Source organism: Rhinolophus sinicus, chromosome 12 (assembly GCF_057876585.1).
Source record: "Rhinolophus sinicus isolate RSI-liver-muscle chromosome 12, RSI-T2T, whole genome shotgun sequence".
Lineage (NCBI taxonomy): Eukaryota > Metazoa > Chordata > Mammalia > Chiroptera > Rhinolophidae > Rhinolophus > Rhinolophus sinicus.
Genome location: NC_142512.1, coordinates 44,434,040 through 44,458,711, shown reverse-complemented (window position 1 = coordinate 44,458,711; position 24,672 = coordinate 44,434,040). Strand labels below are relative to the sequence as shown.

General features: G+C 33.8%; 1 protein-coding gene across 13 annotated transcripts in view; it reads right to left on the bottom strand.

Moving 5' to 3' along the window:
• TANC2 (tetratricopeptide repeat, ankyrin repeat and coiled-coil containing 2) overlaps positions 1–24,672 on the bottom strand; it is a 341,550-nt gene that overhangs the window by 161,386 nt on the left and 155,492 nt on the right. For 7 of the 13 annotated variants that reach the window (XM_074320171.2, XM_074320170.2, XM_074320172.2 and 4 more), the window contains one exon: positions 22,542–22,724. In XM_074320171.2, coding sequence (XP_074176272.2) covers positions 22,542–22,724 — 183 coding nt within the window. Of the gene's footprint in view, positions 1–9,991; positions 10,531–22,541; positions 22,725–24,672 lie in introns of those variants that run through there. The other 6 variants (XM_074320174.2, XM_074320179.2, XM_019732927.3 and 3 more) reach the window with 2 other exon arrangements.

Here is a 24,672-nt window from a genome sequence, read left to right as displayed (position 1 = left end):
AAACTGTATTACTTTTCAAAGTTGAATTGAATTATGGTAGCAATGTGTAGTATGATGTTCACTCAAAAGATGGCATTAATCAAATGAATGCTAGCCTCACCGTATGACAGGCAGGACAAATAAAATGGTGGAAGCATGGTTATCGTTGGAGGAGCACAAGACCATTTTGAAGTGGTATTTGAAATTTGAGAACACTGTCGAAGTACAATGACAATGGAGGCATGAGCATGCAACAGAGCCTCCAACTTAACACCCCCTGACTTGTACCTATGGAGGACTTTAAAGGATGTGGTGTTATGTAGAAAACTGGCTACACTGGTGGTACTTCGTGAAGAAATTGAAATGGTATGTGCAGCGATACAGTGGACACTTTGTTCAACATCGCTCAAGCAGTAGCTTGCCATAATCAGAAGTGTCTGGATGCTGATGGTAACCACTGTGAGCATCTCCTGTAATTGCAGAAGTCAAACGTGACTTGTATTCATCTTTTGTTATTGGTATGTATTATTACAATTTTAATACAGTTTTCCTTCCTTAAAATGTGTATACATTTTTTTGGCACCCCCTGTATTACATACAATTTGGACGTCTAACTTCTCATCTGAAACTATGTAGGGCAGGGGTGCTAACATCTTACTATGTGGAAATCAAGAATACTGTCTTATACCTGATGAAACAAAAAACATAGAAATAGAAATTATAGTATTTATGGCTATAACCAATAAAACAAAAAACAGTGACATAATTATGTCAGGAAAAAAGGTGGGAGCAGTGCAAATAAGCTTAATGTTTCTTTAGATATATTTAAATCAAGAAATTTCAGTAGAAGCATAATAATTTAGAGATATGGAGTTAACCAAAAGAAAAAATACCTGGAAGTGTTTAAGTGATTGTCCGCCAAAGAAGTGGAATTAAGAATCAGAAAAGATGAGGCTGCAAATTGTAATTTTTCATTTCAAGCCCTCTGTACGATTAAAAAAACAACAACAACACACACACACACACACACACACTTCATTAAAACAAACATATACATAAAACTATTAGGGAACTAATGCTCCCATTTTAAAATTCTGAAACCAGTAAGTATTTATTAATTTTAACACGCAAGACATTATTATGATAGGCACCAAAATCTGCTTTTTCTCTTCCTCAATACCTAGGCCTTTACATGATCTATAAAGAGCTGTCAACAAGACAGTTGGATTTACTAGTAATAGTTGGGAACTGTTCAGAGAATTCTGAGTTCTTGATATCAGCATATGGATGTTATTTTCAAGTCATGGGAATGTATTAGGTCACTTAAAGACAGAAGGAGCAGAGATCTTCTAATACCTTTTCACGACTTAGGGTTAGATCTAGCCCCAACTTGCTATCCATGCATATTTTGTCCCTATCCAGTTCTGCTACAGTAAATGGGTCATGCTGGGTTTTCACCCCAAAATATTATAAAGAATAGTCCCCCAAATCGCTCTCCTATGCAATAAATTATTGTAGCTTAGGCTTTGAAATTCTGAATAGTCCATGATTCCAAACTGCTGAATTTTTCACATATTCATAAAACATAACTAGTTTCTCTTCAGATTATCATGTATTTTATTTCCTCTTCTCCCACTAGCAAATTTCTTAAGTTTCTTATTCATTAATTGATGTAAATTTTCATATCTCTGTCTGTAATGCTTTCACAGTATTCAAAAGTTTATCTTGAAGAGCTTCCAAGAACCCATCTTCCAGATTCCCCATTAATGTAAAATATCATGAAATTAAACTCTATAATTTAAAAAAATTGGTAATTTATTTGAGAGGGCTAATGTTTATATTTTTTAAATATTTTGGAGAAAAAGAAGTTACTGATCAAATTTATTGTGTCAACATTATGTGAAAACACAATTAATATACGAGTTTATTGTAATCATCGACTTACACCATCTCAAAATATGGACAGTAAATATCTAAGAATCCTCTTTATATCATAAGTCAAGGTTGGTAAACTTGGCTTGCAGGCCAAATTTGCCCATCTGCCTGTATTTTTTATGACCTGTGAGCTAAGAATGGCTTTTACATTTTTAAATAGTTACATTTTAAATGGTTAAATACCTACCTAATATCCTTGTGAGTTTGCCTGTTAACCTGCAAATCCTGAAATTATTTACTATCTTGTCATTTAAGAAAAATATTATGAGGAATAATCTTTGCTGATCTCTGTCATAAATGGTCAGTCTAGTTTGAGGGTGACTGTTAATAAATATTACTAGAAAGTCAACTTTATTTTATTCTAAGTTATTCAAGTAGCAGCACAGTCTGTATTGCTAGGTGTACTAAAATGGAGTATTTTTTTTAAAAAATCGTATTAACCTGGAGAACTGAAAAAAAAAATTAGGGTACAGAGAGAATGAAAAAGATAGAAAAATAAACACGTCATTTTTAATCAGTCTTAACTTTTTCTTAGCTTCTAATGTTTAGTTCTCTTCCTTTCCTTCACAGAAGAAGGAATAAAATCAGCTACGCTGATAACAGGCCATTATGAGGAATTCACCAAGAAAGAACTGCCAAGGTTTCAGCTTTAGAAGGCTTATTAGAGTCTAATAAATGGTGGTGGTAATGTCATCTACGTCTCCACTACTCCTATGGGAATACTGATATGTCTGTTTCTTTTCTGTGGGAAGTCTGGGCAACCCAACTATTCCTCACTAATTCTAAAATAAAACAGGCTCAAGCAATTAAAAACATTGCAGTTTCTTTCTAAAAGTCTATCTTACAGCCAACTTGATGTGTAACCATGGCCAGACTAATTTGTTTGCTGTCCCAAAAACTTTATATCCAGTCTGTTCAACTACAGCGAGAACAGCCAGGCAGCCTAACACATGTAAGATAGCCATTCTGTTATAGATATAGTACAAGGTACCCACTGCCTGGGAAAAAGAGTTCCCTTTGCAATTGATCTCAAAAGCAAGTAAGTAGTGTGTAATTCTACTTGAAGCACTGTAGTGAAAATACCTTCCTCAGAGTCTGTGTTATCTAGATAAGTGAATCTCGAACTTCAGCACGCAGCAGGATCACTGAGAGGGCCTGTTAAAGCACAGATTGGTGGGCCCCACTCTCAGAGTTTCTGATACAGTAGTTTTGGCGTGAGCTTGAGCATTTGCACTCCCAGGAAGTTTCCAAGTGACGCTGATACTGTTGGTACTGGTCCATAGACCAAACTTTAAGACTCACCAATTTAGATGGTCTCCAAAGTTCCTTCAAATTTTGAAAGTTATGAAATAAATAATTTAATAAAAAATACTGAGAGTAAGTTATTTACATTTGATTTGAACATTCATTAGTACTGGATGTTTGCATCAGCCTTGCGATGAAAGGAAATGCACATGCAAATCCACGCAACTGGTACAAAAATTGAAAAAGTAATAATGATGTGATATTTGTTAAAAGACATATGTTTAATCTTCTCCTTCCTTTTTTGCATGAGGTGGGGGATTGTTCAGAAAACAAAAACAAGAGCAGGTGATCAATGCATGATCCTGACCTTTCCCTTTTCCCAGACAGCTTTTATTTAATGTATCCTCAACCACTATAGCCATAGACTTTTTACATAGCAAATTTTTTACTCTAGATTTCTATTATAATGAGTTTTACTTTAGTTTGCACATTGATGTAGCAGTAATTTCATTCCTCTTGCTTTTAAATACTTTATTTTATCAAACTGTGCTTTGAGCTTTAAACAACATGGTGGAGAATCAGTGTTACATTACTACTCTTATAACACAACATATTCCATAGCCATTTGGTTAGGGCTATTTTCTATTTTGCCCTTAGTAAAGGATATATAGAATTGTTTGTAATAATACCCATAACAAAACCTTTTATTATTGTACAGATTCAATTACAGTGGGTTAGATCATGTCCCTTGAAATGTAAACAGACAGTAAATTAACTGATTTATAAGTAACTGTCAATACTGATTCCTTTTAAGAAAGGAATTAACTAAAAGCTAACAAAAAACAGTAAATCTTTTATTGAGCTACCTAAATGAGAAAAATATTTAGTTAAGATGAGAGAAACAATTAACTTAAATATTGAAGGAGAAATATAAATATCTTTCGCAATTTTATTTCCTATTTTATAATTGTGTAGACATGTAAAAGAGGATTACTGTAAGGGAAATAGAAGGTGTTGACTACAATTTATTTTTCCAATTTAAATGGTTACTATAACAACAGGTGGAATACTGTTGATACAATGCTAACTCTCTTGCTCTTAGTTGTTGCTATGTGTTTCTGTGTTCCAGGTGTACTTTAGACTTAGTAGCTCTATCACATCTTTTTATACAAGTGTTCAAAATTATTTACACCCTTGGTAATAAAGACTCCTTTAAAGTTTGGTATGTCTGTGAGCATATACTAATGGTATAAGCGTAAGTAATATACAGAATAATCATTGCTAAGTTAACAATGCTTGAGCACCAATGATCTGAAACTGTTCCAAGTTTCTTACTCATTTAATTCCTCACAATAACCCTATGAAGTAGATATTATTATCACCTCTTTTTACTGATGAGAAAACTGAGAAAAAGAGATACAGTAATTATTCATTACTTGCCCAAAGACACAGAAATAGTATCAGTCAGGATTCAAATCCAGGCCATCTGGCTCCAGAGTTCACAAACTATGTCACATAGCCTTTATGCTAAACCATATTGCTAAATAATTTAATATTTATATTTCTAACAAATGCTAAAATGGAAACGTCCACAGTGCACACTGAATGTATAACTTTACTATAATTCCAAGCATCTCATCCTATGATAATAGTATGACAATATATTTATTATTACTTAATGGAAGGGAGTTTTTTTAAATGAAACAAAGAAGGGGAAATTATACACTTATCAATTGTTTTAGTTTGAATATGAAACCAGTTTCCACTCGAAGTAATATAAATTCACACTGAAACAGTCTTGAACATGAATAATTACTGTATCAATGTTACAAGGGAAGTCAACACCACACCTACTTCTGTTGACAGCAGGACGTTTTCTAAATCCAAGCATGCTTTAACCCTCCTGAGCAGAGCTTTAACCACTTTCTGCTCATGTTAAACACTCAACCTAATAAGTAAAGGTAAAAACAGTTTCCCTCTCACCAAAGGAAAAATTGGAAAAGTAAAAAAGATATAGAAAGAGATACATAAGGTCTTACATTTGCCAATGAGTGAAATCATCATCAATTATTACTGAATACTGACTAGCGGCTGTTGTAAGCATTTTACCTATAAAAACTCATTTAATCCTTATAAACCCAATGGGAGTTGTTACACCTATTTCAGAGAAGAGGAAACAAACACTGAGAGGTTATATAACATAACCAATATCACAAAGTAAGTAGCAGGCTCTGAACTACTATACCTTTATTACAGGTGCTAATGTAAGAGGCATCTTGCCTCGCTTCAGCTGTGTTAAAATTATAAAGATAAATTTATTGGAGTGATGACGTTAAATGGAGAAAAACTTAATCTTCAAAAATCTTGAAGAGTCCTGTATGTGACTATAAATTACAGACACCAAAAAGACAGCTAGAACTCTAAAAAGCATTATTTGGCTGTGAATTTCTCATACTTCCTTCTCCCACCTCCATTCCCATCTGTTTTATGACCCCGTCTCTCTTTCTCCTCTTTAAAGAAACAGAATACAATTGTTTGCCTAATGTGGACCACTGCAGCTAAGAATTTGGACTACGGTTCAGGAAAGCAAAAAGCAGGAAGAATCATATAAGAACAATAGATTCATGGTCCTGTGTGAATTTGTATTCATGATGTCTATGCAAACTTGAAATATTCAATGTGAATATTTGATTAAATATTCTTTAAATCCCTCTCAAATCTTAGGTTCCGTAATAGTTATCTACCTTGGTACTCCCAATATCTTTCAGACGGCTCCTTATTAATCTCATCTGTCTTCCTATGGGTTTTTCTATTCCTAAAGGTTTACTTCTTGACCCGTGAGAGCAGTAGACACTGAAGAGAAAGACCTAAGTTGGAATCCTCATCTCTTATGCCTAAATGGCTTAATGATTAACCTGATTAGATCTTGTTTTCTTCACCTACAAGACCAGGGCCATAATAATTCAAACTGCTACCGAAAAGATCAAATGAGTTCAAGTCAAAATGCCTGGTAAATGCTCACGAATATTCATTCCCCACCTTTTCTGTTTATTTGTTCTATTCTCATTCTTAACAATTTTTACCTACTCTTCAAGTTTTAACTACTCTGTGTGTATCTAACATCCAGTTTCATATTTTAAAATCGTACTTTCTTTTAAAGTGTTGAAACCACAATTCCACTGTAATATCCTCCTATCGTCTTGAACTCAATGTGCCTCATTTTCTCAAAACCATCTGTCCTAATTTCTGTTCCTATTAATGAGACCATCAATTTCCATTCTAAAAACCGTGGAATCATCTTTGACAGATCTTCCACATTCCTGGATTTTGTGACTGGTTGGTCACCAATTTGCTTCTGCCTCAAAATCTTTTTCCTCCTGGTACCTTTTCCACTGCAACCATCTCAGCTGACCATTGGCCCAGAAGCCTCCTCAATCCAGTCCCTGTTTTCTCTTCCACAGCAGCCTTCATGCTCCAGACAAACTGATGTATTTACCATTTGAATGCATCCTGTCCTCTTGCTTCAAGGTTTTACTGTCACCTTATTTACCATTTCACTTTCTGATCCACATAGTAATCTTTTCTCTCATTAAAAAAAAAAAAACAAAACACTGTCCTTTAACATATTAAACCACAATTTATCTGGGGAATTTGAGCAAAATATAACTTTTCCATTACCTTATGGAGTGCCAAGATGATTGCTATCATACTTTGTTTTGCATTTATCCATTCTTCTTTCCTTCTAAATGACATAGCTTCCTTTGGTCACTTATTTCCCTAAGTGTGCTCCTTGGAGCACTTGTTGCACATGATTTTGTAAGAGTTGTGTAAGGAAAATAAGGGTCTGTTGTCAAATAAGTTTTAGATATGCTAGATTAAACAGTTAGATAGGCTCCTTTATTGGAGAACTTCTCACAGCTTTAACAATGCTAACTTCCTAGTTCCTTCATCGTCATTCCTTTTTATTTATGCCATGAAAGCATTCCTTTCTCATCCCACTACAGTTTGACTCAGCTCCAGACTACGACACACTCTTTTGAACTGGGTAAGCCTTTTACCTTTAATTAGGTTAATTTTTCATATATGCCTCTCATTCTCAACCTATTTCTCTAGAGAAATATATACTTCTTTTATTTCAGGATCTTTATTTCCTGAAAGTGATACCCAGACCAAGAGATCTAAGTACTATATCTTAAACTTGGGAATTCATACAGATAGGTAGTAGTATATTGGGTTATGCAAATTTGTAAGAGAAAATGTGGCATATTTTTCTGAAGAGGTTTACTTAAAGATTTTCATTGGAAAACATTTTTATGATAAAAAAATATAGAATGCAGACTATTTTAAAAGAAAAAATATAAGACTTTCAAAAAATTTCCAGGTTTGCGTTTGGATGCCTCTTAAGGCTATCTCCCACACCCCTCTGGTATGTATTCAAATTCCTCCATCCTAAAGATACTCCCAAGGAAAGTCCAAGAACCACTGAAGTAGGCCAATGGAGAGGAAAGGTAGAGAATTATTACTTAGAGAATGTTTCCTTTGTGATAAGTACTATACTAGACCCTTTACATATATTATCATCTTAATGCCTACAATGACACTACAATAGGGCATTATTTCATTAATTTCACAGACGAGAAACTTCAGAGAGGTTAACAGGAACTAAGCTGCAAAGCTTACAAGTGGTTAAAATGTTTACTACAGAATGCTGGGTTGACAAATAAGACACATTAATCCTAGAAATATTATGACTGATTCCCATGAGAAAAAAACAACTAGAAATCACTCTTAAAGTAATTTATCACCAGGTGAGGCTTTCAGTCTTAACGTAGATCCTAATAGAAATGAGGCACCTATTTCCTAATAAAAGCTTATCAAGCAGTACCAACAAATTTTTAGATATGCAGAAGTGTTATTAGGATGACATGTTTTAGTTAATGGAAACGAGGGAAGAAACTAAAGCCTTTTACATTTGTAAATTTTATGTATTATTTATTCACTAGCACATTTCTTCCAAAATAAAAGCAATGCCTACTATGAACTAAGATTTTACCCAGTTGTCTATTATATGAATAATATTGAAAAGACTTCCAAGGATTTCAGAGAGTAAATCTGAAGATGTCGAAGTATTTTGAAATTGAGGGGTTAAATTATAAGTCCAAAACATGAAGCTTACTTGGTTCACAGAACACTACCAGTTAAATCTGCAATTTGAATCTTTACATGTGGAAATAAACCAGATGGTTCTTCCCTTAAGAAAACCTAGTACAGTATTTGATATACAGATTCACCAAATAAACTTACTGCAGAATCTCTCAAAATGGGGATCTTCATTAGTGGATTTTAAATTAGACAAATTACAAACAAACAAATATGTTTATATACAACCTTTCAGGAATATATCCATTGGTCAAGACCCCCAAAATAAAAAATATCACAGGATGTGCTCCAAGGACGATTACTTTAAAATGAATAAATCTATTATTAAAAATATAACCTTTATTTAAAAGTGCTCAAACCTATCTTTGTTACCTTTAATAAGAATTATGGTTTCAGAGGTAATGGAAAACAAAATCATTTGTATGTATATATTTGTGAGGATAGACTACTCATAAAAAAGTGTTAACTTACAATGGACAGTTATAAATATACATAAATTTTAAAATTCATATTTTCTTGCATGGCAATGGTTAAAATGTGAATGTTCAATTTATTTAATCTATTACATGCTTTCAAATAAAAGTAAAATCTTTTCATTAATAGCAGATAACGGAAAGTATAAGTGATTAGTACTTCAGATATTGGGCAAAGTCACATGTATACATCAATAAGCAAAAATCTCAAGAACAGAAGGAATATAAGTCAAAATGCAATGATAACAAAATCTCCTCCCCAATTTTGTAAATTAAAGGAACCAGTTATGCCCCGAAAGTATATCTTCTCTGAAAAAAATGCATGTAAGGACAATTCAGTAAGATAAATAACTGAAAGAATGAGCCCAGATGAAATGCCTTTTTCTTTTGTGAGGTGGCTGAAGATCAGTCCAATATTCTAATTTTGAAAAACTAAGTTCCTACTTTTAGTACATTTCTAAGTTACCATGGTTAGCTGCAGAACTGAAAAAGAGAAATTAAAAGCCAGAAAATGGACACAAGTCTTTTGAGAAAATTCTACAAATTGTTTATCTTAAATTGATAATTACTAAATGATCTAAAAATACAAGAAAGGATTTCTAATTTATCTTTCTCAACTGGGAAAACACAATATAAATCAACATAACTAGCAAATAATGTCAAGTTAAAAAAATCTATTAAAATTATGCAAGAACACTCACTTGTAAGGACTCCAGTTAATGAAATAAAGATGTGATGTATTAAAAAAGCATGCTTACAAAATTCTAGGTTTCCATACAATTTTTTTTTTTTTAAATGTACTTTACTTATAAGGATATTGCAGTAGGAAGCAGAAATCTATTCTGGAATCACAGTCTAACAAAAAAAGCAATCTGACCTTCACATTTATATTAAAAAACTGAGTTGACAGCTTTCTTCACATTGAAATATTTTTAAAAACATGAAACTATTTTAAAAGATTCATACATATATGTATATATATATATATATATATATATATATATATACACACACACACATATAAAGTAAAAGAATACACAATTAAAAATTAAATAAATGTGCCTAAAGACATTCTTTAATGGCTTCCCTGAAAACTGTCAAATTCTCTTAGGTTTCATTTCTTTTTCTACAAAGCTCAAAGTAGGCCTTATAGCTCAGAAATCCATGTAACACACAAATACTCTACTCATCATACTCACAGGCTTTAGTTTTTCTTCCACATCAGTCAATATTATATAGTATTTTCTCCTGAAAACCTGAAAGGCTTCTTACTCACTGATCCTGTTGTTATCAGATCTGACACATCAGTGATGATCCACACTTTATCTTCTTCAGCGGTCTCTTCACACTGCCCAGAACTTACTGTACGTTACAGGTGATACTTCTTACAGCAAATGCTGATTATGGTCCCAAAGCACACGTGATGCTCCCAAAGGAGCTTAGAACCCCTAACAACATCACCTGCTTCGTTTTGTCTCCAGAGATGCAATGTGGTATTTGTTTTGAACAGCTAATGATTTCAAGTCAGATTACATGGACGAGTTCTTTTCCTTAGATTGCCTGAGATAAGCTTATTTATCCTTTCAGAATACTGCAGCAAATATAGACTGTATGAATCCCTCAGGAAAAGAAATATTTTTATATAATTTTTCTCTGTGGCGCAGTTTAGTTTACCCTTCTGTTAGAGCAAATTGCTGGAAGAACTGGTTCTGAGGTTTCCAATGGCGCAGCGTTAACATAGTGAATGATTCACGGATGTTCTTAATATTCAGGAGTTACACGGAAGGCTAGCAATGCAGCCCAGGTCCAGAGCTGATGAATGGTGCAGTGCTGCTGTTGTCATAGCAACCGAGAAGGGGTGGGGGAAGCAGCACCATATAAGGAGCTGTGACGAGGATTCTGGGAGCGATTTATATTAAAAAACTGTAAGCTCCTCATGCCTTAAAGCTATAAACTTCTCTCTTACTGATTCCTCCCCAGATTTTTCTCTTCCAAATTCCTAAGTCAGAGCTGTGTGAATGAACACAGATTGCAAAATACGGTAACTGAGTAGTCACTAACAAAAACCCTGCATACTAAGGTAACTAAAAAGATTAATAATACTTTAGCAAGCTATTATGTGCCTGCATTATTGTCATAATTTATTGGGTTAAATGGTAAAATTAGACAGTGATAAGTAAGGAACTGTCTAGAATGTAAGATAGCAAAAAATTTATTTTTAAATACTTAGAGATATTAAACACCTGATTAAATGCCTTTCATTCAGATGGTAGCATCAGATACCAAAACTGCATGCAGAACCATCAATGATTGACTAATATAGTAGCAATGGTGTCCACTTCAAAGAGAATACCTCTTGTATTCCTTCTAGATGCAGACAGGTTGAAGACAGTAACTTCCCTGAAAATGCGCATAGCCTTCACTCATGATCAATACTCATACCTTGTGTTATTCACTGGTGATCCAGAGTTACCTTTCCATCCTAAGCTTCTGGAGGCCCTTCCCCACTGGGCTTGGAGAACCTTTCTGACATTGTCATAGTTTCTCCTAACCTCCCAGGAATCTAGAAGAGTACCATCCCTTCCAGTGGACAGCAGGATAGCTTCAAAAAAGAATCATGGGAGAAAAGAAAGCTAGGGAAAGTGTCAATGCATGGATTTAGCAGTGGTAGTGGTACTCTCTCTGCAGTATCCTAGACATGACTCTGAACTGTCTTGTACAGAAAAAAATTTTTCAATAGGCTTCTGAAGCATGATGAATACCACTGGTGCTATTTATCTATTTAGACAGCACAGTTCTACATGAAAAGTGTCCAGTATCATATCAATGTATGTTTCTTTCCTCTAACCACGTGTTTAATACAATACTCCGATACAAAGTAAAGCAAAACAATTAGGTAAATTTATCACATTGTTCTCTTATGGGATAGCACTATCACTATAATAATAATTCTGGCATAATTATGTATTTGTTAGTCATAGGTTTATGATATATTAATCTCCATACATGATAACCTCTATAAATGTGAATAAAAAGGACTGCAATGTCATAGGAAGAATATGCACTCAACTAGTCTTCTGATTGTATTTGTAATAATGGCTCACTTGCTTACTAGATATAACCCTAGGTAAATCACTTAATTCCAACCCTCAAATTCATCATCAGTAAACTATGGGTAATAACATATTTTCTACTTTCTAAGGCAATTGTGGAAATAAAATAAAATAATGTAAAGGCTTGAATTTCTAAAATTTTATGTTATTTAAAAATACCTACATAAGCAAAAATAGCAAAGATTAAAAGGGGAAATGAATTTCAACATAACTCAACAGATGAAACATGGCTGGAAAGAGTAAATATTTTTTCAAGCTACTTTTTATGTTTGATTGAATATTTGGACTCATCACACTGCACGTATTTGTTGCAAGGAGCTACTTCATGTTCGAATTGTAGTAAACAGATGCTACGGACTAGTGTTAAAGACCTATTTAACACAATCATGTAAAAGTAATTCTACTTCACCATGACTTATAAATGTCTAAAAAATGAAAACTAGGAGACAAAGAAGTATAAGCAATTTCTAAAGCCATGCAAAGTGTGAAATTTGTTTCAAATGATCTTTTTATTTCATCTAACTAGAAAACTGTCGGGCAAACCTAAAAATAAGCATTTATGTTAGATACGATAATTCCATGGACAGCACAACTCAGTTCTCTATTTCCTTGATAGTGTAATCTCTTCTATCTAGTAAACTTTTTAAATCAAATATTGTCTTGCTCCAGTGGTTATTTCTGAGGGAAATTCTCTTTAGTTGTGACTTTCAGAATACCAGTAACTCAATCCCTTAAAAAAAAGAGGGCAAGTTCACCTCTTTTCCAGGTCAAGTTCAGATGATCCATGCATTAGATGGATTCTAGAAGAATTTTGTACAAAATACAAACTTGGACATTTTTTTTCACTGGCTTACATTTTCCTGCTGCTTACGCTCTATACAAGCTGACTGGGATGACACATGGCTAAGGTACTTTAAAATACAAAGTATATAGGTTTTGTTTTGTTTTTGTTTTTGAAAAGTTGGGTTGAACTTAAGATGTGGGAAGAGAGAGATTTAAGGGGCTAACGTATTCCCATGGCCACTAAATTTTAACTGACTTACGATTAACTTAGGTAAAGCATTCTAAAACTTAAGAGTTTTATATTATTTTTATTTTCATTCTTTTTCCAATCTTTCCCCTTTATAAGCTTTCTCTAAGGAGTAATTATCAGTGCTAACCTCTACAATGCTTAAAGGTAGGGTAATACTAAGGAGGAAGTGAATATATGAAATCACTGTTCTCACAGAAGTAAGAAAGTGTCAATTCAAGCTTTGGCCAGATTTCTAATGTGGGATTTTTCCTTTCCTAGGAATTGTTACTGCTCCAAATCAGGACTTCAATTTGCAACAATAATGACTAATAGAGAAGAGAAAAAAATATATATTCTTAAATAGGAATTCATCTTGTGGTCAATAAAAGACTAGGATAAACTGGGAGGGTTGGACAAACTGAGAAGTAGTATTTCTGTTTAATGAATGATATTTAAGGGATTTCTGAGGATAACTTTCATTACATATAGTTTTTACTTGACATGTTGACTTTACCACCTAACCCCTGAATAAAATTTCCCCAAATGTGTGACGCCACCTCTAATTTATGATCTCAACATTTGAAAAAGATCATTTAGCTGGCAAGTGGTGCTTCAAGAATGTCTGTATTGCTAACATAAAAGGGCATTTGAGCTACAAAATGTACACATCAAATCTCCCTTCTCTCACTTAAATCATTAAACGAATCTGAATTTATGAAGTTCACTAAATGATACAGATGTATATAGAACTTAATTTTGTAAAATAATCACTTTCAGAAGCCAGAATTATACACTTTCATTGAAAAGGAGGGAAAACGTAGCTAACCAACCAACTCCGGTACATACCAGAACACTACTCATTACGTTGTCTAAACGAGAGAGGTCATTCATATGCTGAGATGATTCCAAAATGGCCCTATTTCTTTTCCTTTTTCAAATGCAGCCAATGACATGAAAGAATTAATGACAATGAAATGATGTGTTTAAAATAAAAATGTCCTTTGGAACACTCTGCCCTCTGGTGTTTAAAATGTTCACCAGCTAGGGAGTATTTGTCATGCCACATATTTATTACTTTTATGGGCTGAATATGTCAATTAATTTGGGCACATAATTTTCTATAGAGAGGAAAAAATACGGTTTTACATTATAATAAGTTCTATTATCGTAACAAGAATATATATTCAGTGCTAAGCATTATATAATCCCATACTGTAATTTACTTCCTGTTTAGAGAGTCACTCAGAGGATTTCTCCTGAATCATGGATACTTACTTATTTGCCTTTCATGATGCTTTGTGAGTGAGAAGTATTTCTGATGACCAATATTTAGTCTTTACATTCAACATCTGACACACTGTGAACTGCTCACATTCCATAGCAGGTGGGCAGATAAGCAAGTAGGGTAGACAGGGTCTAAAAATAAACTTTCTAGGAACTGTGGCATAAAAATCATGGTGAGTTTTCCGGGAAAGGTCAAAGAGGAAGCAAGGACAAAGAAGGATTTTTTTATGTAACCTTCATGGTATTTACCATGTTTAAAAGTAATACCTGACTCTTAGAACCACCACATACTAGCTAAAAGGGATTAGGGGTCCAGAACAGGCCTCCCAAAAATGTGCCACTTTGGCATGTGGATTATTTTAAGTGGAAGGCAACTGAGACCCTGTGGGTTCAGAAGAAACTTCTGCCCCTCCCTTAACTACCTAGAAGAATCTAAATTGGGGGCCTTGCCCATAATGAGTTACTACCAGAAATAGCTTTTTATGACCTATCTATAGGGCAGGACAAACTTCTAATTACTGAACATCTGCTCTTATCGCCCTGTGAATGATCTTCCTCCCCTCTGAAGCTCCAAAACTCTTACCTCAGGCTCAGGATGCCATATATACCCCATTTTACCTTTCTGTCTCTAAACCTCTCATGTATGTGGGATCTCTGACTCATATATGTGGGGTTCCCATACATAAGTATGTAATTAAATCTGGTTATTTTCTCTTGTTTACCTGTCTCATGTAGATTTAATTAGACCAGCCAAATGAACCTAGAAGGGTAGATAAAAATTTCTTCTTCCCCCACAGAATATCAGAGATTATTAACCAAGTGATTGCTAACTTTTTCACCTGTTAGGATTCGTTTTATTATTTTCCCCATATAGATTTTCAATTTGAAAGATTTTATCTATCAAAAATTTTATTTATTAAACAAAGAAATAATTATTAACTGGGGTTTCAAATAAATGAGTTGATCACAGTAAGGTGACATAATTTCATCTAAAGCAAAATATGTTAGCCTATGTAATTTTATGACAAGTAAATGTGTATTTTCTTTTAGTTTTTAAATGTTGAGATCATATCCAGGGTATAGTATTAAATATTATAGAGCTTAATGGTGGTAAGGATAATGATATTTAAAAAGAAATTAACTGTGAAATGATATGTTTGATATAGTAAGTGCTAGGCACATACGGAGACTCTCTACAAACATTTCTGTATTCCTCTCAGCCCTATATTCTTCCTTACATATAAAGAACAAAAGGTCAAAAAGAGTTAATCTGTTCAGACACATGGCTTACAAACGGATGAGTGTGAAATTTTAACATGGTTCTTTCACCTACCGGAAAGCCTGGACTCTTGACCAGTATGGCACTATCTAAATCCAGTGTGTGTAAACATCACGAAAGGATTCTTTATTTGATGATATATGTTGACATTTGTCAGGCTCCTTCTAGCCCTCTTTTCCATTATGCTTCATCCTTGGGCCTTATCCTCTGCAGCTAGCCTAGCTGTAGCAACAATCCTGCTAAGTCAGTTTAGCGAGACTTCTTGATATCTGATTGCCCTGGCCTTCCTTCAGCAAGAATTCTATTCAATTCGTTTAGCAACAATCCCCCTACCCTTGATATCTCTTCTTAGTAATTTTCCATCCACTGCTGCCCTCCCCACCTGTCCCCGTGGCGATAAATCCTTAGCTGTCTTTACTATATTCAGAATTGAGACCAGTTCTATACTGAGGTCTCTTTTTCCCTAATAGTTCCTGAGTAAAATCCCTCTTTTACCACTTTAATTACAGTCTGGCTCTAGTTTTCTTTAACACTATTGACTCATGATAACTGAAATTATCTAAATTGAATTAAATATTATAATGTTCTCTACTTTTGGTTTGGAAGACTGCAGGGCCAGCTTGGAGCCCCTCCTACCAGTGAGTCAACCTTGGAGTTTACCACAGCATAATCTTAGAAACAGTACAGGAATGAGGTCCAGATCTAGTTTAATTAGTACTATTATTCCAAAGAGCTGAAAAGTCTTCATATACATTTGCTCGTTTAGCCTTAAAAAAAAAATTGTAAGATACTTTATCCTTACGGAAAGTAAAATGGAAATATCTGACTTAGGACTGATGGGAGCTTAGACTACCACACGTTTACTATGTGTTTTTATTTAATAAAATTCACTCTAATACATCTTGAATTCTAATATTTTTTCTAAAAATGCAAGATATTTACTCATACTACAATATCATGAGCACACTGAAATAAACCAGACTATGTGGACTGACAGTCTCTAGGATCTTTATATTTTCAAAGTAGTTTTTCAATAATTTTCTCAAGACTATGTTTCCATTTTATGCAAGATAAAATGAGATGGAAAGTAACATTCATCCAATATTTATTACATGCTAGGTTCCATGTTTGAAAAATCTTATTTAATCTTCACAGCGATCCTGTGTATTTTTTTCTAATAATATTCACTAAAGTATATCATGAATTCTACTGTCTCCAAAAATTACAAGATAATTATTCTTATGTGAGGAACATACCATAAGTACACTAAAATATATCAGACTATGTAGACTAACATAATGTATAGGCTTTTTTTAAATGTCAAAATAGCTTTACATGATTTTCCTAGGATGTCTCAGAAACAAGGCAATTATTCCATTTTATCCATGATGAAAATAATATTTTGGCTATAGCTAGCATCTAAAATAACTAGGCTGCAGCATGATTAGATTGGTTATTGTGACTAATTTACTATCTAAATTGGCTTCCACATGGTCATTCCAATCTATTGGTAAATATTTCTTAAATCAGGCCAAAACTTTTTTCCCAAAGACTAGATAATAATCCATGGGACATCAGCATTTGAAGGTTACTCCTCAGAAAAGTACCAAAACTTTCTTCCTAAAGACTAGATAATAATACATGTGACATCAGCATTTGAAGGTTACTCAGAAAAGTAGAGGGAGATACTTAAGGCAGTTAAAAAAAAATACTGAAAGGTCATTTTCCAAAGGCTCAGAACTCACATTTGACACAGCTAAAAGTCACACAAATCCCTTCTAAAATTATAATTGCAACTAACACTTATTGACTACTTACTCTGTGTCAGACACTCTTATGAGCTTATACGTACCAACTCATCCACTTCTCTTAATAATCTTATAAGGTATATATTATTATTACCCTCATTTTAGAAACAAGGAAACTAAAATGCAGAGATTTATAGCAAATTTGCACAAGTTTACACAATAAAGAAATGGCAGTCAGGGTCTATTTTGTTATATTGCCTCATGAGATTTTGGATTTTAATGTGGTAAAAAATACAAACACTATACAAAGGTAGACAACAAAATTAATTATCCTTCTCCCACTTTTGAGTTAAAGTTACTGTATCTCCACACCACTACCAAATGTATGCATGTGTGTTTGTATGTGTACATTATTTTAAAATACAAAGGGATTACTATTACTGATAAATAGATTTTCATTTTTACTATATAAACAATACTATATACCGGGGTGCTCCCCCCAAAAAAATGTACACAAATGGAGACTTTGTTCAATGTTGCTCAAGCAGCAGTTCGCCATAATCAGAAGTGTCTGGATGCTGATGGTAACCACTTCGAGCACCTCTTGAAATTGCAGAAGTCAAACGTGACTTGTACTCATCTTTTGTTATCATTATATATTGAGTATTACAATTTTAATAGTTTTTTCCTTTCTTAAAATGTGCATACTTTTTTTTGGCACCCCTCTTTATATATACACATATATTTCAAACTTGTTCAAATTTATTTATAAAATAAACTCTCGGCAACAAAATCACTGTGTGTGTCAAGGATTATGTACATTATTGCACCAAGTTATACCCCTACCAATAGTGTGAATACTCGAAATGTAACTTTTACAAAACTTACAGTGCACATAATAGCCAAACAGTATAAATTCAGTAAGTGTTGAATGGATGAACTATTGGCATTCCTAATTATCTATATTTTAAGAAGTATGCTGAAGGGCTTTATGATATTATGGACAAAAACATCTTGGAAAGAGCAGTGAATAAGAATCTAGAGAACTGTGGCAATCCCATTCCCATAAATAACTGGGGTGACGGTATGTTGTCTTTACACTCTCTTCTACGTCTTCCTTAATGCACAGCAATGTCCAACTAAGCCAAGTTGACCTTGAGGCTTGCCCAACCTCTACGACTTCTAATTTCCCTTTATTGCTTGAACCATTTAGCTGTATCTTCTACTACTTGGAATTAAAAGGTTTTAGTTGATATATCAGAAGCCTTGGATGAGTTAGCTAACTTCTCTAATCCTCAATTTTGGACAAATTGGACACATTTGGAGTTTAAGGGCCTGGGTATTAACCTTGGCTCTGATAGTTTCCTAGTTACATTATTCTGGGCAAGACATTTTACCTCTCTAAGACTTAATTTACTCATCTGTAATATGGAGACACGGGTGAAGAATACATGAGCTAATATGTGTATGTTACAGTAGGCATTCAAATAAGAATTATAATCATTATTACTATCACTCATTAAAAAGTCTGACTTTAAAACATGTAAAGTTTTAAAGTTTCAAATTGGTATCTGATGTTAAAAATAATTTTAATAACTTCACACCAAATTTGAACAAATTTTATTAACAATAACAGCTAACACATTCTGAGGACTTAATATTTGCCAAACAGTTTTAAACAAGCATTAAACAATGAGATTATCATCAATAGGTAGGCGTGACTACTCGTGAGGTAGGATGTATTTTTATCCCCATTTTACAGATAAAAAAACAGAACCACACAGTAGTGAAGTGACTTTCTCAGAGCTGGATTACAAACTGAAGGTGTACGACCACAGAGCCTGCTTCTCTTGTAACCACTTTCACTGCATTAACATGTTTTATATTGAATAGAGTGAGGTATGTATGTATATGTGTGTATGTGTGCATATATATACATATTTATTTTAAAAATATATATTTATTTAAATATTGTGTATATATCTATTTATTTAAAATACATTTATTTAAATATGTGCATATATGTATGTTAATTTTAAAATATATTTATTTATTTAAAAATTAGTTTTCAAGCTCCAAATTATATGTCTTCGTTCTTGAGCAGGCCCTTCCCCATTCTCATTCACTGAAGACCGAAAATAAGTCAAAGTATTTGGAAATGGAATGAACCTATTTCTGCAAATGGGTCTTCATATATACCTGTGTGAAGGACTAAAATAAATATGCTAAAGAGTACAAAGGTTATTATAATGATAGAAAAAAGTTAACCTTCATTACATATTTTACAAGATAAAACAAACAAAAAAAGATTGTTTTTTCCACCACTTTTTAACTTGTTAGAGGTTAAAGATCTATTTAAAGATCAGGAAAACTTGTACAAGGTTAACAAACACAGGACACACTAGTCCCTCATAGTCCATTCTCTGTATACTTGCCAACAAGATCTAATCAAAAGGTAAATCAGATCATATTACTTCCCATTTCAGCCTAATTCTACAGAGCAGGCTCCTTACCAGGACCCTAAAAACTGGTGTATGCCTACCTCTTCAACTATTTTCTAGAACCCTCCCCTCTGACTTATTCTGCTGAAGCCACACTTGCTTTCTTTCAATGCCTTGAACATGCCAATGCTGCTTTCTGCTTCCGGACTTTTGTACTGGGTGTTCCCTCTGCCTGGAAGGCTCTGATCCCAGATCTTCCCACGGATGGCTTCTTTTCGTTATTGACACTTTAGTCCAAATATCACCTCTGACTCTCTTTGACCATTCCATAGAAAGAAATCCTACCTCCACCCCAGTCTCTATCCCATTTCCTACTTTATTACCTTCATAGTACTGGTCACTCTCTAAAATAGAAGTATTTATTTATTGGTTATACATTTATTATCAGTCTCTCTCCTAACTAGACTATAAATACCTTGAAGTCAGGGGCCTTAAAATAATTGTCTTTTCCACTACTCTTTTAATTGTGTCTAGAGCAGTGCCTGACATACTGTAGGCCCTAAACAAATTATCTGTTGAACAATGAAGTAAAAAGCACAGAAGAATAACAAAGCAAACTACCTTGACTATAGCAGAGACAACGGACAAAATATTAGAATGTCAGAAAGAAAACAGAATGACTACTCTAGCTCTACTTATTTAGTTGGCTGGTAATATGAATGCAAGGAATATAGGCACTTGGAGGTTTAAATGCATGGGAATAGCTAAATTAGTTAAGTGTAGCACTAATGGCCAGATTAAATTAATGCATTTTGTTAAGAACCACTCTCTGGAAGATATTTCCTTATGGTCAGCTAACCTTTCTCCATTTAACTTTCTTTTTATTTATTCATAACAAAATATAATGAGGAAAGGAAAGATAACTTGTAAACTATCTAAGATTTTTTACTTTAACTTTCAAAGTAATTTCATTCCATGTTAAATCAGAAAATTCTTATCTGCTTCAATTGGCAGAAAATAGGCCACAGAAAAATTTTCACAACATCCTCTTTCAGAACACAGATTTCTTTCATTCAGAAATTTAAAAATGCATTCTCAATTTCTAAATTCTTAGGCCCTCGACAGTCTCTTCAACAAAACTATTTGACAGGATACATATACTTCAAACACTGTAAAGTTAAAACTGAACAGTTCATACATGTAATTAACCAAGTATACCTCTTATTACTGCTTCCCTGTATCACCTCTGTGGTGTCTGATGTGTTATTGACTTTGTTACTAAACATATTTATCTTTTAATAAAGGTTCCCTATTTAAGTTGAAGATCAAACTGGGCAGGCAAATGGGATAGAAAAGTGGTACCGTGTTTCCCTGAAAATAAGACCAAGTCTTACATTAAGGTTTGCTTCGAAAGACGCATTAGGGCTTATGTTCTGGGGATGTCATCCTGAAAAATCATGCTAGGGCTTATTTTCCAGTTAGGTTAGGTTTTATTTTCGTGGAAACATGGTATCTCCAAAACCTCAGGCAATCCAGCTAACCTCTACAAGGAAAATGAACTTTTCTTGCTATTTCTTACAAAGAGTGTGGTAAAATGAGGCACACCACTTGATAGCCATCAGATTTGGTTATGCGTTATTTTCAGTAATCAATAATACCTTAAACTGCAAGAAAAAGGGAAGACTTCTAAGCAATAAAATTTTATTCAAGCCCAATCACATAAAATTTATTCTATTTTTAGATACCAGAAGCAAATAAGTATTTCAATAAAATGTTACTAAGCTATTTTACTGATTTTTATCTAATGACCCAAGAATCAAAGTAGATTTTCACTCAGTTACTTGAAGATGCCTAAAAAAATAAGCAATATAAGAGGCATGACTTATGCTTTTTGAAAGTACAGAATAAAGAAGTACTATTATTTTAATGAAAATTATAAACATTGTAAAAGTTTCATTTGAAATAGATGGAAGAGTAAAAATTCCATTTTCCCCTCTCTTCTCTTATTTTCTTTAAAATTGTCATATGACAATCAAACCTTCCCACTGTCTAGCTCAATGCTAGACACATAGGAAGTGGTCAATATAGCCTTTGGGAATTACTTAATTTTTTGCCTCCATGCACTCATAACCCATCAATACGAGTCAACTTACTGACATAGGGTATAGATTGATAATGTTAAAAGAAATCTAACAAAGTGACCCATATTTTCACACAATAGTATCATTCAACATACTAAAATTTCTTCCCTGAAAAAGCATAAAAGAATAAGTTCATTTACTAAAGACACAGTTTCACACCTAACAACTTGATCTGAATGGGTAATACATATTCTGAGATCATATTAAAGGCAGTGCAATCCACAATTTATGAATGATAGTAAGTTATCCTAAGAAGTTTGAGGAATGTACAATGGAGAGGAAAATATCTAAATCATCTTTTAAAAATAGATATGAAATACACAAATCAGGATTTCAAGCAAAAATATGACTGATGCACCTTTGCTGAACTATGAAGCTCTTATTATCCTAAAATTATAATATCTCCATCTGTTAATCTGACGTGAGCAAGCTGATAAATAGAATCAGAACAACAGTGTATTCTGGCAAAACTTGAAATTTCTGGAAAGCCTAGAAAAATATGTCCACAACAGATGGATCATTTAGCAAATAAATATATCAATCTGTCAAACTGAGTACTATTCTAATTCCCTTCCCTAAATTAAAATCAGTAGGCGCTCCAAGAGTCTGTGACATTAGGAAGGCCAAAACGGAAAAATCTAAAGATGCACAAAAACATATCTGATAACGACCTAAAGTGTCATACTGTAAGGTTTCCTGTTAAACATACTAAATTTAGGTAAAGTCCTTACCAGTTAACTTCTTCACAGGTTGGAGCCGAACACTGATAGACTGATGTGTGAGTAAGGGGGAGGATGGAAGAGAGCGAGACATGCCCTCCATAATCCGAATGTGCTGCATACCTTCACTCACTGGAAGTGGTGGGACGGCGTAGTCTGGCTCAAAAGCACAGTCGCTTTCTGTGGAGATGCCACCTGTTAGAAGAGGATGAAATAAAAGAGCTGGTGAGAAAAGATTCTTCCTTCTCTATTAAAACTTATCTTAATAGCCAAAAAGTGGAAACAATGTCATTAACTGGTGAATACATAAACAAAATGTGGTATATCTATACAATGGAATATTATTTAGCAATAAAAAGAATTATGGTCTGCTTCATGCTACAAAGACAGTTTTCATGATAAATCTTGAAAACATCATGCTAAGTGAAAGACACCAGACCCAAAGGTCACATGTTGTAAGATTCCATTTATAGGAAATGTTCAGAACAGGTAAATGCAAAGTAAACTAGTAGTTGCCAGGAACTACAAGGAGGGAGGAACGGGGAGAGACTGCTTGAGGGTACAGGGTTTCCTTTTGGGGTGATGGATGCACAACATTGTAAATGTACTAAAAGCCACTGAATTGTACACTTTAGAATGTTTAAAATGGTGAACGTTAAAACAATTTTATGTTGATATACACCATACATATTTATTCAAACCAGAAGCCTAGTAGCAATCTTTATTAATTTCTTCCCGACACATCCCTTTGCAACAAACGCATCAGCAGTTCTGCAGATTACCAACCTAAAATAAATTTCACATCTGCACGTTTTCTCCATTTCGCCTACCACTACCGTAGTCCAGACCACTATTATCTTTTCCCAAAACTTCTGTTGGTAGAAATCTAGATTACTACTTAATCCTTGGATTTTAGAAATTTTACCAGGATGTGTCTTAACTTTTTCCTTCTCCTTAGACTCTGGATGCTTTCGTTTACTATGCTGACAAATCCTTCTCTTCCAACTGTTCTTTTTCCTCTCTCTGGTATTGTGATCAGATGGATATTGTACATCCTAGACCTATTTTTCAAGTTTCTTTCTCTCATAAAGATTTCTAATCTTTGGGCTTTCATGAATAAACTTGAGACTGATTTATGTGGAGTTATATTATTTTACAAGTTTATAAACAAAGAGGCATGCCATTAGTATAATTCACTGATTAATCCTTTTATTGAGCAAAATCAGCATTAGAGTTTTTAAAAGCAATATATCTAGAAGAATGCATTTGATTTAGTGAAGCGCCTCTTTTCACTTGAAGTGTTCCAATGTTAAAACTTAGCTGATAATTTTAGAATCCAATAATACTCCTTAAGGAATAATACTGCAATTAGTCCAGTCTGGATGGCCTAGTTTACTTTTCTGCTTAAAAATATTTTCCTCCATCTTCTCTGTCCCATAAATTGTGCTTGAACTCATTGACACTAAGAGAAAAAACTAAAAATATATGTTTCAACTAAAGGAAAGTACTGGGAAGCGTTCACAGAATTTGACTGTATTAGTCAATCTTTCTCGGGTAAAGAGCAACCTCAAATCTCAGTAGTCTACAACATTACCTTTACGCTCATGATGTCTGCAGGCTGACTATAGGTCAGCTGATCTAAGCTGGACTATCAGCTTCGGAACTATTCTGAAGTGTCATTGATATTGAGCCTAGTCACCAAAGAGGCAGTGAATACATGGGGAGTACTCTTTTCCTGGTAGATCACAGGAATGCAGAAGGCCAAGTAAAATCAGAGGAGCACACTAAGACATTCCAGCTGGCACCCTTTAGTGGGAACTACTGAAAAGTTGCATAGCAAAAGGAATGAATGTATAATTTTGTAACAGGAAGTAAGTGAAAAATTGGGAATCCAATTTACCAAGCATATCAGATAATATTTACTGGTAATCCAAATTACTCAATCTTTATTTTCTATCTTTTTTCTCCCTAACATGCTTCCTGCTTTGATCAACCAAATAAAAGTTACTGAAATAATGTGATAGAGATACGGCAGAATAAAATAAACTGCTAATTTGGCAGAAAAAATTTCAGTTATGCTGGACACCTGGTGATTAGATATTCAAAAGTTGAACTAAGAAAGGACAAAGATATCAAGTATATG